Source organism: Dendropsophus ebraccatus, chromosome 1, assembly GCF_027789765.1.
Source record: "Dendropsophus ebraccatus isolate aDenEbr1 chromosome 1, aDenEbr1.pat, whole genome shotgun sequence".
Classification (NCBI taxonomy): Eukaryota; Metazoa; Chordata; class Amphibia; order Anura; family Hylidae; genus Dendropsophus; species Dendropsophus ebraccatus.
Genome location: NC_091454.1, coordinates 81,484,994 through 81,501,480, shown reverse-complemented (window position 1 = coordinate 81,501,480; position 16,487 = coordinate 81,484,994). Strand labels below are relative to the sequence as shown.

Genomic DNA, 16,487 nt, shown 5'->3' with positions numbered 1-16,487 from the left:
TATCCTGAAAACTCCCATAAGTGACCCCATTTTGGAAACAAGACACGTTAAAGAATTCATCTTGGGGTATAATGAGCATTTTAACCCTACAGGAACTGGAGTAAAGTATTCACCATTAGGCCGTAAAAAAATGGAAAATTAAAATTTTCCAATAATATATATGTTTAGATTAATGTTTCTCATTTTCAAAAGGAACATGAGAGAAAAAGCATTTCAAAATTTGTAATGCAGGTTCTCCTGAGTAAAAAGGTACCCCATATGTGGGCGTAAACCCCTGTATGGGCACACAGCAGGCCTCAGAAAGGGAAGGAGCGCAAATGAGCTTTTTCTGAGCGCCAGGTATGTTTGCAGTGCCCCTGTAGTGTCAGCAGAGTAAAATCTCGCCATAAGTCACCCTATTTTGGAAAGTGCACCCCTCAAAAAATTCATTTTGGGGTTTGGTGAGCATTTTGACCCCACAGATATTAGAGGAAAGTATTCAAAACTAGACCGTAAAAATGAAAAACTCGAATTTTTCCAATAATACGTTCGTTTAGTTTGACATTTTTCAATTTCACTAGGAACAAGAGAAAAACAGTACCAAAATTTGTAACACATGTTCTCCTGAGTAAAAAGGTACCTCATATGTGGGCATAAACCACTGCATAGGCACACAGGAGGGCTCAGAAGGAAAGGAGCACCAATTAGCTTTTTCAATGCAGATGTTGCTGAAGAAGTTTCTGAGCGCCAGGTGTGTTTGCAGTGCCCCTGTAGTGTCAGCAGAGTAAAATCTCGCCATAAGTCACCCCATTTTGGAAATTGCACCCCTCAAAGAATTCATTTTGGGGTGTTGTGTGCATTTTGACCCCACAGGTATTAGAGGAAAGTATTCAAAACTAGACCGTAAAAATGAAAAACTCTAAGTTTTCCAATAATATGTTTGTTTAGTTTGAAATTTCTCAATTTCTCCTGAGTAGAATGGTAACCCATATGTGGGCATAAATCACTGTATGGGCACACAGCCGGGCTCAGAAGGGAAGGAGCGCCAATTAGCATTTTCAGTGCAGATTTTGCTGAAGAAGTTTCTGAGCGCCAGGTGCGTTTGCAGTGCCCCTGTAGTGCCAGTGGAGTGAATCCCCCCCATAAGTCACCCCCTTTTAGAAAGTACACCCCTCAAAGAATTCATCTTGGGGTGTGGTGAACATTTTGACCCCACAGGTATTAGAGGAAAGTATTCAAAATTGGCTAGTAAAAATGAAAAACTCAATTTTTTCCAATAATATGTTGGTTTAGTTTGAAATTTCTAAATTTCACAAGGAACAGGAGAAAAAAATGCACCCCAAAATCTGTAACGCAGGTTCTCCTCAGTAGAACAGTAGCCCATATGTGGGCATTATCCACTGTATGGGCACACAGCAGGGCTCAGAAGGAAGGGAGCGCCAATTTGCTGGAGCAAAACAGCAGCTAGTAATAGTTATTAGAATAGCGCAGTTGCTAAAATAAAATAAAAAAAATGAGATTGCAGGTAATGTGGGGTGATTACGGACAGTCTGGGGTGGTTACGGGTAATCTGGAGGTGGTTATGGGCAAACAGGTGGTTACGGACAACCTGCTGTGATTACGGACAATCTGGGGTGGGTACCTGCAATCTGGCCGTGGTCAGTGGCGACGGGCGGTGGTCAGTGGCGACGGGCGGTGGTCAGTGGCGACGCGCGGTGGTCAGTGGCGACGCGCGGTGGTTGCATGCAATCTGGGGGGCTGCATGTAATCTGGGGTGATTACGGGCAACCTGAGGGGGTCACTGGCAATTTAGGGTGGTTATGGTCAACGTCTGGTGGTTACGTGTAATCTGGCGTGATTACGGGCAACCTGGGGCGGTTACGGGCAACCTGGGGTGGTTATGGGTAACCTGCGGTGGTTACGGGCAACCTGGGGTGGTTACGGGCAACCTGCGGTGGTTACGGGTAATTTGGGAGTAAACTGCAATTATTACTATAATAAAAAGTGTGTGTTCTGTGGGGGTGGGGGCCTTCCTGGCCCCGCAATCTTATTCTTGCAGAATAAGGCCCCTTAGTGACCACCGTAAAAAGCTGTATCGGCGGTCACTTAGGGGTTTAAGGGATAGCTTCAAAAAAACTTTTTTCTCTCAAATCAACCAGAGCCAGATATTTTTAATTTACATATATTAAAAAACCTTAAGTCTTCCAGTACTTATCAGCTGCTTTATGTCCTGCAGTACATGGTTCCAGTCTGGAGAGCAGGTAGAGGTTTTCTATGGGGATTTGGCATCAAACAACACTGTGCCAGACTGGAAATAATACATCACTTCCTGCATGACATATAGCAGCTGATAAGTACTATAAATCTAGATTTTTCTCAATAGAAATAAATTACTAAATCTCTGGCATTTTTGAGCACTAGTCAATCTCAAAGATTTTTTTTTTTTTTTTTTTTGCTGAACTACCCCTACATGTATTATTACTACATGTAATACTGGCAAGCTCTTTAGAAGCCTTTTTCTAAAAATATTCTGGTACTCCACATTTAAATGTCTTTTAGATGCCGCATTGCTGTTTAACGTAAGAGCAATTTCATTAATACCCATAAATGATGGAAATGCTTATACCGTAGTTTTCTAATCTTATACTGACAGCACAAGCTGAAGGTACCCCATGTTACAATTCAATCCTTCTTGGAAAACATTTTCTGCTGATTACAGAATTAAAATACTTCCTACCAGGTCAGTTGTCTAATTTTTCAAAATCACTGTAAAATGCCTCTATGCATGTACAGTAATTGTTGTTGGTGCAAACTACAAAGGGATTGAGCACTTGTTTAAGAGGGTTCAAATATATTTTAAAAGGGTCATGTTACAGTCTTCCTTTGAATTGAATGGTGATAAATGAATCAATCTCTGATAACATTTAGGAATCACACCCAGTATAAACTAAGCTTAGGATATACCCAACAATGTCCTAAAGAGCAAATAATAATAGTTTAATTTCATGCAAGCACATTAATCAACATAAAATGCGGCAGTAAAAAGCTGCCATCCCTCTGCAGCATAGATAGCATGGGCAGCACAACATTCACCATGTCTAATGGCATATTATTATACAGTACATGCCTCCAGAGGCGTTTTTAGATGGCTGATATAAGCTGGAATTCTTGTTTGCATTGTAAATAGAGTTGCAAATTCTTATAATGATGAGCAGCTGCTCAAATCCAATATGTTCCAAATTGATTCTTTAAGGGAAAGAAAGATGCATGGCATCATTGTTACAGTAATATTTATTAAGTGTCTATACAGCTACATATAAAGTGGTACCTATGTTCTAAAACTTAATCGGTTTTGGAAGGCTGTTCCAGAACTGAGCAGTTCGAGAACCAAACTCCAAGGGTCAGATACAGAGCACCACTACTTACTGTAAAGGAGTGGGGATTCCCATTATTATGACGAGAATCCCCGCTCTAAACTGATGTTCCCAAAAGAGAGAAAGAAAGAAAGAAAGAAAGAAAGAAAGAAAGAAAGAAAGAAAGAAAGAAAGAAAGAAAGAAAGGAGGGGGAGGGAGAGAGAGGCAGGAGCGGGGCAGCTGTTTGAACTTGCTGAGCTCCTGCCCTTGTTAGAACTTCAAACATTAAAATTCAACGCACAGACAGGACAGAGCGTTGAGAGCTGCACCAGATGCAGGAACTCTTGTCCAGGCCGCTGGTTCCCTGGAGAGGAGTCCCTCTGGCCCTCCCCACTGCTCACCTGGCAGCCGCTGCGGGGGACAGTTCCTCAAGTTTGCCCCCTGTACCACACCATCTACAAGACTCGTCAGGAAAGAACTGCTTTCCCAGTCTGCTGCTGCTTCTCCCCGCCATTGCCCAATTCCAGGAACCCCCCTCCTCTGGGCTGCCAGCGACCTTGCTTGCTGAAGTATGGGTGTCAGCGGGTCTGGAGAGGGGTGTCTGGGGAAAGTGTCGGCCAGCCCAGAGGAGAAGGGTTCCTGGAGCAGGGCCATGGCGGGGAGAAGCAGCAGCAGATCAGGGAAAGCGGAGGCTGCCAGACAAGTGGTGGAGCAGGTGTGGTGCGGTGGGGCAGGTGAGGTTCAAGGGGCAGGCTCAAGGAGTCAGTGCGGCAGAAGCTGTTCCCCACAGCGGATGCCGGCTGAGTGGTGAGGAGGGCGTCGGGGACTCCTCTCTAGGGCACCGGTGGCCTGGAGATAAGTCCCCGCAGCTGGTGCAGCTCCCACAACTCTGTCCTGTTAGAACTTGGTGCCAAATGTTTAACAAGGGGAGGAGCGCAGCATGTTCAAACAGCCGCCCTGATTTCACTTTGGCTCTGCTGCGAGGAACACTAGTTTAAAGTGGGGATTCCAGTCATTATGAGGGCAATCCCCACTCCTTTAACTTTGGTGTCTGAACACTTCAATAATGATAGCTACCTCCCCTGATTTTGTTCAGATACCGAACAATGTTCGACTACTGAACAAAACTTAAGGGGGAAGTTTTGTTCGAATGCCAAGGTGTTCGGGAACCAAGGTATTACTGTACTAATTGATTTGTCTCTGCTTAGATAAGATTTGGGTACTTCTAAAGTAGACATGCTCCACTTAGGCCGATCAAACAAACCACTCGTTGCAGAACACCATTATGACAAGACAAACCATCACAAAAAAGATACATTAAAATGTTGCATCAAATGTGGAACTGCAGGTGTGCATTTTGGATTGCTTACAGCTAAGAATATCTCCATAACAATTTACCATAGGGGGCACCACCTAATGGCACATGTAAATTGTATAGCTTTGTATGATTCTTAGTTCCTACTTTCACAGCTGTTTCTATAACTGTACTGTCAAAAAAGAGATGCATGTATATTATCCATGGCTTATATGTCCAAATGATTAAAATTAGCACACTCCCAAATTTATTTTTTTAGGCTCCAATTAAGTATTGGAGAACATCTTGACATTTTCCAAAGAAAATTTCCAATTGGAAATACCTGAGAGGCTGATTTGATAGAAAAACTATGTGTTGTCTGCATCACCACATTCAACCTATTGGGTGGTCCCTCCTGAGCGCCACACAAAGACATTCCTCGCTGTGCACAGAACATGCAGCAAAGTAAGTTAAGGAAGCCGACTGATTAATTAATTCAAAATTAGTTTCTTTTAAATCTGTGGTCAGGGGCCTGGAGTTTTCAGTTCATGCTGATTTCAGAATGCAGCTTGTTCTGTATTGCTCTTGGCAATACAAGTTTATAGAGAAAGCTGGATGAGGGTAGAGTCTCTTCTGTTTATTAGCAATAATGGAAATTATTCCATCATCATGAAATACAGAAAATAACTAACTAACTATCTGGGAAGCTGCAATTATGGCTCATAAACAAGAGGCAAGGACTACTGCCAAGGGTTTATTTCAACTAATAAAAACAAATAACTGTTTGATCTTTAAGTCCTTTGTGTTTTCTAATGTTACAATTTTTTTAAAATATTTTACAAACCAAAACTATTTGAAATTATGAAATGTATCCTAAACCTATGGTGTTGGGTCTGTTTCTTTACTTTGGCTATGTTCACACTACGTATGAGACCGGCCATTCCGTGACTCCGGCCGGGTCACGGAACGGCCAGCCTCAGCCCGGATCATCACGGCCGGTACTTAAGTACTGGTCGGTTGATCTTTCCTCTGTGGAGCTCTGATGCGGGCGCATCAACGTGCCCGCATCAGAGCTTCCCATAGCACAGAGTGAAGCAAGCGACCGGAGCCGCTCGCTTCACTGTGTGAACTGACAGGTCCTTCTGCGGGCGGAATTCACTGAATTCCGGCCGCAAATAATGGACCTGTCAGTTGTTTGCGGCGCCGTATGGGAACCGGCCAGAGCGTATACTATGTGTGTATGCTCCGGCCGGGATCCCATAGCAAATAATGCTATGTTCCACCCCGCAAATCTACGGCTGTACTTCTGTGGGGAGAACTACGGCCATAGATTTACGTAGTGTGAACATAGCCTTTATCTGTTTCGTTCCTTTATTTTCCTAACAACTTTTAAACTCTCAGCACTGTGTCAAATTGTCATGGCCTAGAGTGTCTGTGCCCTAGGCCTGCAACACCACTCTATCCCCCCCTCCCATCCCTCCTTATCATTAGGAATGCCACAGGCAGGCATTTGGGGGGGCACATAATGTGGGTACAGAGTCATATTAACCAGGAGATGGAGATTAGTGAGAAGCGGAATGACAACTGCAAACAATTTTTTTTTTATCTTACTAGACAACTACCTTAACTATAGATAAGGTGAAGATATATATATACAGCGGTACCTTGGTTTAAGAGTAACTTGGTTTAAGAGCGTTTTGGTTTAAGAGCTCACAGTTTTTCAAAATTGTGACTTGGTTTAAGAGCTCCCTGTACTGGGTGGGAGCGCGAGTGGGGGAGGGGAATGGTCTGCATAGCGTGGTCTACAGCCCTGTACTCTGACCCAGGAAGTCTCCCTCACCTTCCAAATCATAGCAGATCAGCTTCAGGCTGGGGCTCACATCAGGGGACAGGACTGTGGAGGTAATCTCTTCATAGCTGTAACCCCTCTCTCCCTGGACAGAGAGTGCTGCATGTATATGCCCACATCTGCCCTGCTCATTCCTTCATGCTTCCTGCAGTCTCTGTCAGCCCTTGTGTTTCCCATACTCTCCATTACTGTACAGTAACTTATAATATCACAGATTCTGCTGTTTCTGAATGCTTGTTTCACTTGTTTTACTTGTTATTCAGAATAATAAATCATTATTTTTGGGGTGTGCAACCAATTGTCTGCATTTCTATGATTTCTTATGGGAAAATTTGCTTTGGTTTAAGAGTGGATTTGGATTACAAGCATGGCCCCGGAATTAATTATGCTCGGAATCCAAGGCACCACTGTATATATATATATATATATATATATATATATATATATATATATATATCAATCATATGTTTCCTGTGAACTTTTTGGATTCATTAAATTTTATTTAGTAACTTTTTTCTTCAATGTAAGTACCCTTTTTTTTGCCCCTTCTTCTACTCCCTTTTATATCTCATAACAGTTCTATAGCATATGTAAATAGTCATCTTCTTCCAGATGACTGTCTCCAATTTTTATTTATTCATCTTGTTGATGTATAATAAAGTAAAGCAATTATGATCATTAATAACTACAAACACTGAACTTCTAAGGGCCATGCAACCTTTCTTTTAATGTGTCTGGAAATCAGTATATTCATAAACTACAAATACGCTATTTCCAGCCTTACTAATAAGCCTAACAACATCTCTAAAGGTACTCGGGTTACAAAACCTTGAATATAAAACATGTATGCAGTCTTTTATGTTGGAATTCACTTCTATATGTCAAGTTGTAATGTTGAGGTAAAGATCCAAACAAGTTACAGAGACTTTTATCCTACAGGAACTAAGAGACCCTGATAATACAATGCCAAATACCAAAAAACTGATGCCTAATTTAAATCCTGTATATATTGAACACCCCTTAAAATAAACAGCAGTAAAAAAAATGCACAACCAACCTTGATACATTACACAGGAAAATGATGACAATAACTCACCATAATGCATATAACAATTTCCTTTGGTGGGATCCAGCTGAATTGCTTTCAAAAAATAACGCTCAGCTTCACTTTTGCGACCCTAAAAGTAAACATATACTTAATTTTATTGCAGTTAATGGCAAAAAATGTTCAAAGAATACATCTGCTTAAAAACTGTTACTGTTAAAAAATATAATGTGGTTCACTTTTCCTTAAAAAAATAAATAAATACTCTTTGGACTGATACATTGGAATTGAGTGAAGATGTGTAGGAACATTCTGAACATAATTTGCCTCACCACATTAAGCTCTTGGGTGGTCCATCCTGATCACCACAGACATTCCATGCTGTGTAGTGGTTCCTTAACTAGAAACTTAGGACAGCTTCTTAGTAGCTTACTGAGGCTGCTTTTAATCAATATCGCTATTTATATAAATTACGATTACGTTATTGATTAAAGGGGCTGCCGAATTCCACTTTCTAGCTCTTGACACAAAGAAAATGCAAAATCCACTAATCACTGGCTGAGGGAGGTCACCAATACAGTCAATGGCTAAAGTCCCTATTACACGGTGCGATATTGAGGAGCAAAAAAGCGCTATAAGCACTTGTTTGCTCCTCGCTTGCTGCCGATGTTATTACACGGGTCGGTGGCGAGCGGGTGAGTTCAGGGGGAGAGGTCTGCTGCCTCCGCTCCTATTCACGTCAGATGATCATTGTCTTCTATTACACCAGATGATTATCAGCCGTAACGGCAGATATCAGCCAAATATGGCCTATAATCGTTTAGTGTAATAGGGCCTTAAGTGTTGAGAGGGGACTACAAAGTGGAGATCAGCGAGAACATTGTGAGCTAAGAGGATTAGGCAGGTAAGAAATTGTTATTGTATTTTTCACCCAGTCTGTGTCATATTTAATAGTTCCAGGCTCTAGTATTGCATAACACTGCATGATTGTGTCCATGAATCTTTTTACTGGATAGATGTGGTAGTCCATTGCCCTCTGTAGGGAAAAAACAAAACAAAAAACCCTTTGGACCCTTTGGACTTTAGAAGGCGCAGATCTGAATTCTATTACGTTTTTCTTGTGCTTTAGACTTTTGCTGACCATACACATTAGATTGAAGACGTCCATAATAGTCATTTTGAAAGCATTTTTGAATATCTTATATTCACAAACGTTTAACGACCAACACCTGCACCTCCTGGGTTTCCAAAGATTGCACACTTCATCTGTAAATTTTCTCTCATTTAAATCTTTCCTCATGAGTATTACTTTGGGATTTCCATAATTATACCATTTATAATTTAGTAGGTTTCTCTACTGGCTGACAACTGACAGGCCTATAATGTGACCTGACACTCACTGCCGAGGAACGCTGTGGGTGATACGACAAAGCTTCAGGCTATGTACTTATTCAGAAAAACGGCAAAACTGTACACTAAGTAAGTAAAAGGCATAATTTAAAATGGACCAGTCAGCTCTCTTGACATGTCTGTTTTAGTAGAAACTTGCATTTCCCATAAAATAACAATTCTTAAAACTTGTGCCTGTTATTCCTCAAGGAATTGTATGAATAAATTAAAATTTAAGTTACTGGTTTTTTTTGTCAATGGAGCGCTTTGCACTTTGACATTGTAAAGTCATAGGAATACTTCCTATTGGTAATGGTAATTTCCAGTTACCAATTTCCAAGAGGAATAATTGAGGAACAACACAAAGCAAATATTTAAAAAAATGATGATCCAGAACTGATACATTTATAAGGAATGAAAAGGTAACGCTTAACTAAACATCTGAAAAAATAATATTTTGTGGATCTGCGGTGGAATTTCTTGAATTTATTTTTAAGATGAGCGCAACTGAAGCATGCTCGAGATTGATCCTTGGCATTTAAATACTGGTGGCTGAAGAAGGTGGATGCTGCCCTAAGGCTGCTTGGAACACAAAGCAATAAGAGCATAAAAAAAATGATGCACTTGCATGCAAGCCTTGATAATTTCACCTTTAATTCTTAAATGAGCACAGGGGTAGTAAACATGCCATCAACCAGACATTTTTCAAAATGCTAGTAAGAATCTGATGGCCAATATTACCTTCTAATCAGGCATGCAAATATTCAAACGTTCACAAATTCTGTAGTCTAGCCAAATTATTTAAATTCTGCCGATGCAATTCTTATGTTATTACAAGCCTACCTTCGTTTTTCCTTTAAGATAGTAGTAAAAGTAAGCATGCTGATAATTAATTTCAGTCAAGATTTTTTAAAATGTACAATTTGCAATACTCTGCTATAAACATTCAAAGCTCTTAAAATTTTAATATAAAATATAAAAAGACACAAAAAAGTAGTTCTGTGTAAGTGCACAGGCAAGCTAAGGAAACCAATGATTTAACAAATCCATGTGGGGCATGGGTACCCTGGACCACACACGGAGCTCCGCCACCTCTGGAGCATTGCGGTAATCCACCCACTTCATTCTCTTAAAATGCTTACAAGTCAGATTGTAAAATGTAATAGAATCAAGGAAGCTCCAGCTTGAGCATTACGTCTCACATTAGCTACTGCATTAACAACTGTATTTTGGGTATTAAGCATTAACCTACTTTCCAATATGAAATAGTCGACAACTGAAAAGTATTCTTCAAGAAAAACTCTGTAGTTACAATCTCCAGCCTTTCTAAGTACACATTAAAAAGATGCACTTGACATGACCAGGGTCCATCAGAAGATGTATCTTGTCTGGATACTGCATGCAAAAGCTTATTTTATATAGTTTTTTTTTTATATATAGTTTCTTTATACTTTAAATATCTTTCAAATAAAATGTGCTCCTTATGCTTGAAAGATTGTTGTAAATCTGAATTATAATTAAAGAGGGACTCCAGAGATTTTTTTCTTTCAAAACAACTGGTGTCAGTTATATAGATTTGTAAATTACTTCTATTTAAAAATATCAATCACTTCAGTACTTATCAGCTGCTATATGTCCTGCAGGAAGGGGTGTATTCTTTTCAGTCTGACACAGTGCTCTCTGCTGACATCTCTATCCATGACAGCAACTGGTTAAAGCAGGAGTGTTTTTTATGGGGATTTGCTACTGCTCTGGACAGTTTATGTTATGAACAGAGGTGGCAACAGAGAGTACAGTGTCAGACTGGAAGAATACACCACTTCCTGCGGGACATTCAGCATGAAACTCCAGCATGTGTGAACATAGCTAATTTCACGGCAGACTTTTTCACAATCAGTGAAGTTGCAGCAGCTGCTTCTGTCACTCCTTGCCTGCTCAGGTGTAGTGAGGGGCTGTTCAGAGATAATGATTTGGTGAATCACTCAGGGGAGTGAGAGATCCAGCCAAGCCCCCTGGAACATCAGAGATGATGCGTTAACACGGGGGAGAGAAGCTGGGGGTCAAATACAAGTTTTGTAGTCCTTCCATCTTTCATTATCTGGCAGAAGTAAAGAGCATGAAAAACCACTGGACTTTATCTTAAAGGAATAATTTCATTTAAATTTAATTCTCTCATAATGGAGTACCCCTTTAATTTCTGCACCAAAATATCATAAGGTGTTCAGCAAGAATGTGTTGTAGATATTAATACTAAAAGGTGCAATTGCGAGTAAAACTTTTTTGTTTATATACTGCTTTAATAAAGTTTTACTACTGTGTAATTCATTAATGCCTTCATTAAAATAAATGTAACATTTAATTTATATTTTATTATGAGTTGATTGATAGGAGCTGGAAGTGAAAAACCTTCTCTGCTAGCACTAACAGTTATGCAGGGAACTGCAGAGCTGCTTACCAGTGTTATGCAATAGAATATACAGTATAGTAAGGGAGACAGGCTGTAAGTATCATTAAGTGCTCTCCACTAATTACTGCTCACTCACTCTGCAGAGGTTGATACACCCAGCACTACTGACACACAGCCTCTCTAATGGTGCGTTTACACAGAAAGATTTATCTGACAGATTTTGGAAGCCAAAGCCAGGAATGGATTTGAAAAGAAGAGAAATCTCAATCTTTCCTTTATGACCTGTTCCCTGTTTATAGTCTGTTCCTGGCTTTGGCTTCAAAGATCTGACAGATAAATCTTTCTGTGTAAATGCACCATTAAACTTGTATTACATGGCATGATCTAGAGCAGTGCTTTTCAATTCCAGTCCTCAGGCCTCATCAACAGGTCATGTTTTGGGGATTTCCCATACAAAGAACACCTGTGATAACACCTGATGTATACCTGAGTATAATTATATCACCTGTGAAATACAAAGGAAATCCTCAAAACATGACCTGTTGGTGAGGCCTAAGGACTGGAATTAAGAAGCACTGATCTAGAGGGAGCAGGCACCGACCTGTCTGATCAACGCTCGCTTCCTCCACATTCCCCACTTGTTGACTGTGTTTTTACACACATAGGCAGTGAGTGGGGTGGGGCGTTTATCGGCAAGAGGGGCTGGCCATTGAAGTGAGCAGCGATTTGCTGCTGCGGCTCCTACTAAATGGGAGGTGACCTGCAGCAGGCAGATGCTGTCATTATCGTGTTTTATCAACCTACTGAAAGACAAATGATTAGTCCACATTGTGCATGATGGCTGATCAAGGTCTTTTAACACCATTAGACCAAACAACTACCAGCCAAGCACGGCCGATAATTGTTTGGTGTAATAGGGCCAATACTGTGCTGTATATTCTAATGCATAATGCTGGGTTAACACAGAGCGATAATTCGCCCGATCGTACGATTAACGATTTCGAAGTAACGATTTTTTTTTATAACGATCAGCATTTAGACGGAACCATATATCATATGGAAAAATGGTTTTGCGATCGTTTAAGCCTATCTCGCACATAGGTTAAATCGGTGAACAACTGTTTACACAGAACGGTCTACGATTTTTTTGCGTACGACCAACGACGATTTGAGAGCATGTTCAAAGATCGTCGCTTGATCGTCTGCTGCGTTTACATGTAAGATTATCGTTCGAATTTGATCATTATCGTGCAAATTCAAATGATAATCAGTCTGTGTAAACGCAGCATAAGAGTTAACAATACATGGGGGAAGGGTGCTTTGTATTAGTGTCAGTGTCACTGGCAGTAATAGATTAGAGTAGTGTAGCAGGAACCAGGGCTTGGGCAGCCTTGCAGTTCCCGACACAAATGTTGGAGGCAGCAGAGACCCTGTGTCTTCTCACTACTGGCACTCAACATATTATAGTATATAAATAATATAACTATTAAAATAAATGTATAATTGTATTACCTTGTTCTAAACCAATGCATATTTCTTACCTCTCGAAAGTACCCCTTTAATAATATTTATGACCAAGACAATAAAAATAAGAAAATGTAGTGAACTCTGATCCCCACAAAACTCTTGAGAAAAAAAAAATGTGTCTACTACTATCTTCCATTAAAATATATATATATTTTTTTTACTGTAATCCAAATACCAATGAAATATGCAATTTTCTAGAAGTACAGTAGATTCTGCTGTACACAGCAAAAAAATATGATTTATAAACATGTTAAAACTGCCAAACATGGAAGCCATAAGCCTCTTTGTTGTTTAGTGGTTTGATTAACAGGCCACCCAATTCACAGATCAGTGCAATTGCAATCATGTCATGCCAGAACAGGATGAGAGTCTGGATGAGCACTTCTTTCTCGCATTACCACATAAAATTACATATCCCTGAAGCCAAACGCTGTCACAAGAAGAAATGCTGGACTCCAGCAATCCAGGCAAACTGTGCCAACACATATCTACTTTGAGACTTCGAAGGTTGAACTACGATACACATATTACATATACAGTACTGTGCTCCAGGCTCCTTGATTTGGATTTTGCACATTGGGCTGCAGTTACATTATTATAAAACACTCTTAGACCAAATCCACACTCTTACTACAGTCAGAAAATGTGCTATGGTGAAGGTGTCAGAAAGTGGGCAGATAAACAAGCTCTTCTAAAGGTCCAAAAAATTGTGTTGTTTGATAGATACAGGCTGACAGATATTTACCTCCCAAGTTGTGTTACAAACATTTTCATAAAATAACAGGAAGTGTTAACAATATTTGACAAAAAAATAATAATAAACACTGAACATCTTAAAAGGGGGATTCCAGAAAACTTTGAAAACATTATCTGTGCGCAGGCTCAGTAAAATGGGAAAAAAAAAAACTTATCTTTGTTTGCTTTTTGGGATCTGTTATTTTATAGGACCAAAGGAAATGCCATGCCACCCTGTCTCTGATTGAAAACAAAGCATTTAGCATTCATTTGAATCTCGTAAAAATATATATGTCAAAATGGCATAAAAAATTATGCTGATGTGAATTATCTGCAGACTATTAACCACATGTCAGCTTATATATTCAGATACCAGAATAAAAGGGAAGACAGATGTGAGGGGGCGTGGAGTGCAAGTGCAAATGTATAACCTAAAGAAATATTAATCAAAGTACAAACCATCAAACCTGTATAATGTTTTCCCTGTAAAAACAATAGAAGCCAGATGGCTCTTACAACTGGATGTAAACACAAGAAAGGAAGAGTCGGTTGCGAAGACCAAAAGCAAGGTAAAATAATGAGAAATTAAAAAAAAAAAAAAGACACACACAAAAGATGATACTTCATCATTTCAGTCACAAAGCATTGCTAGAATTGATGATACTGCACTTATGACAACATAAAGATTGATGACCGCACCGAGCATGGGTTTAGGAGAAGAAGAATTTACAGAATTAATGAGGTGCTCATTTTCAAGTTGAAAGGTACTGAGTGCATTTTCAATTAGTGTTTCAGATAAGGATACATAACTCTCTGAAATACTTGTATGGAGGACTGTATCAAATTCTTAGAGTTTAATTGTCCTTCATTTTTACATGAGAAAAGGTACCCCAAACAAAATGTATAAGTAGATGGAGCAAAGGGTGTGGTTTTTTTTGGACTTAAAAGGCTTTTTTCCCCCCATGGATAACCCCTTTAAAGGGGTTGTCACACCATTCCAACTGCTTTCTATGTTAGGGCACAGACATATAGTATTGCTTAAAATCTCCTCTATTAGGCAGCGGCAGAAAACTGGTAACCATGTACTGTCACCCACAACGTCACCTGGCAATCCGGGCTGGAGCCATAGTGATCAGCTGATTGCCAGTCTGAAAAATGGGTAGTGCAGATATAAGGTCATGCTATAGATATGACTGTGTCCACAAATCCTGCCTGAAAATATTCTTACACTATCGTATGTCATTTTATTTTAGAAATTTAGATGGAATATTTAAACCAAAGCTGAGCTTTAGAAAACCATTCTATCTTGTAACAATTTGTAAGCCACTCATAGGCATTTTACAGCAGTCTGAGGTTCTTTTTTGTTACCATTGTTCATCTCTTATTTAACCATTTGTACTTTATTTTCAGTGGGTGGTGGCAAAGTAAACAAATTCCAATGAGACCAGCAGAAGGTTCAGAAAGGCGAAGGAGGAATGAGCAGATCTGATGACCTGTCCATTTGTGTTACTATGTTAGGGCAATATGTCAAATGGCTATTATAATGTAGAGCGAAAAAGAAGGTCAATGGGAGGCCACAGAATAAGAAACAGTACCGTAACAGAGATGTAATGTAGTTATCTTGTCAAACTGATGTAGAAAAATTGTCACATGCAATATAACCATCTGCAGTGAGATGCATATACCTCTTTTGGTTTTGCTCTCTGTGGGTTACTTGCATACCAGCCTTCAAACATGGGGACAACAATAGTATTCAGCATAATGCAGCAGTCTGTGTCCCTCATCTGACCTCTCCAGGTCTCCCCTATATCCTTTTCATGCTTAAAAAAAAAATCACACATGATTTTATAGGGTAGTGTTTTAACGTGTTATGACAGCAATGAAATACAGTTATATACTGAACTGTGGATATCGCTAGTTTTTTGGGGATGGAGCTCTGACCCCTATAGACGAGATACTACATTATAGTGCTGTGGTGAAGGGTTTTCAGTCAAAGCGTGAATACATTTTTTTCTAGAAAAGAGGCCATTATTCACATATTCTATTATTTCTTCAGATCTGTTGACAGATGATAAACATTTGGGGTATATTGAATATTCTGCAATCCAACCCTATCAAGCCTATACAGATGGAAATTTTTCTGTGCTCAGTATAAGATGGTAATAAATATAATAAAACTAGGCTACATGTTTAACACTAAGACATTTTGTATCAGTATAATTCCGCCTACATCTACTTTCAACCAAATCTAAAACTACTTGATAAGCTGCATTAATACATTTAAAGGGGTATTCCTCCCAAAATCTTTTTTACACCATTTAATAGCCCACCCATAGTTTTACATATTGGTCAAAGCATGTAATTATGGAGCACTCCTTGCTCCTGGCCTCCACCCTCCGTGTTGGCATCACGTGTCCTCTGTCTCTTCAATGGGCCGGTTAGTGATTATAACCCTGCCCACTGAAGTGAAGGAAGACACGTGTGCCTCCAGTAAGCAATTGTGTGTCTCTCTTTTCCCCCCCTTCCTCCCTCTCTGTCCTGCCGCTGATCACTGTGCGGCTCTATGTCTCCGTTCCCTGTCAAATCCTCCCTGCGCCGCTGCTGCAGCTAATCTCTGTGTGGCTCTTAGTCTCCATGCCCCCCTACAACCCCCCACCTGCCGCCACTGCTGATCACTGTGCGGCTTTCAGTATCTGTTTCCGACACCCCCCCCCCCCCCGTTGGTACTGTGTCTATCTCCCAGATCCCTTTACCATCACAATCATTACTGCGCTCTTTACCTCTTTACCCCCTGCTGATGCAGCAGCTGAGCAGTGTGTGTGTGTGGCACTGTGTCTGGTCCCCGAGCACTGTGTGGCTCTCTACATATTCAGCCTGTCGCTAATCACTGTGGCTCCATCTGCCCCGT

At 40.2% G+C, this 16,487-nt stretch overlaps 1 protein-coding gene across 1 annotated transcript in view; it reads right to left on the bottom strand.

Moving 5' to 3' along the window:
- TMTC2 (transmembrane O-mannosyltransferase targeting cadherins 2) overlaps positions 1–16,487 on the bottom strand; it is a 228,522-nt gene that overhangs the window by 30,482 nt on the left and 181,553 nt on the right. Inside the window, exon 9 of the mRNA XM_069974054.1 lies at positions 7,573–7,654. Within this exon, the coding sequence (XP_069830155.1) occupies positions 7,573–7,654 (82 nt within the window). The remainder of the gene's footprint in view (positions 1–7,572; positions 7,655–16,487) is intronic.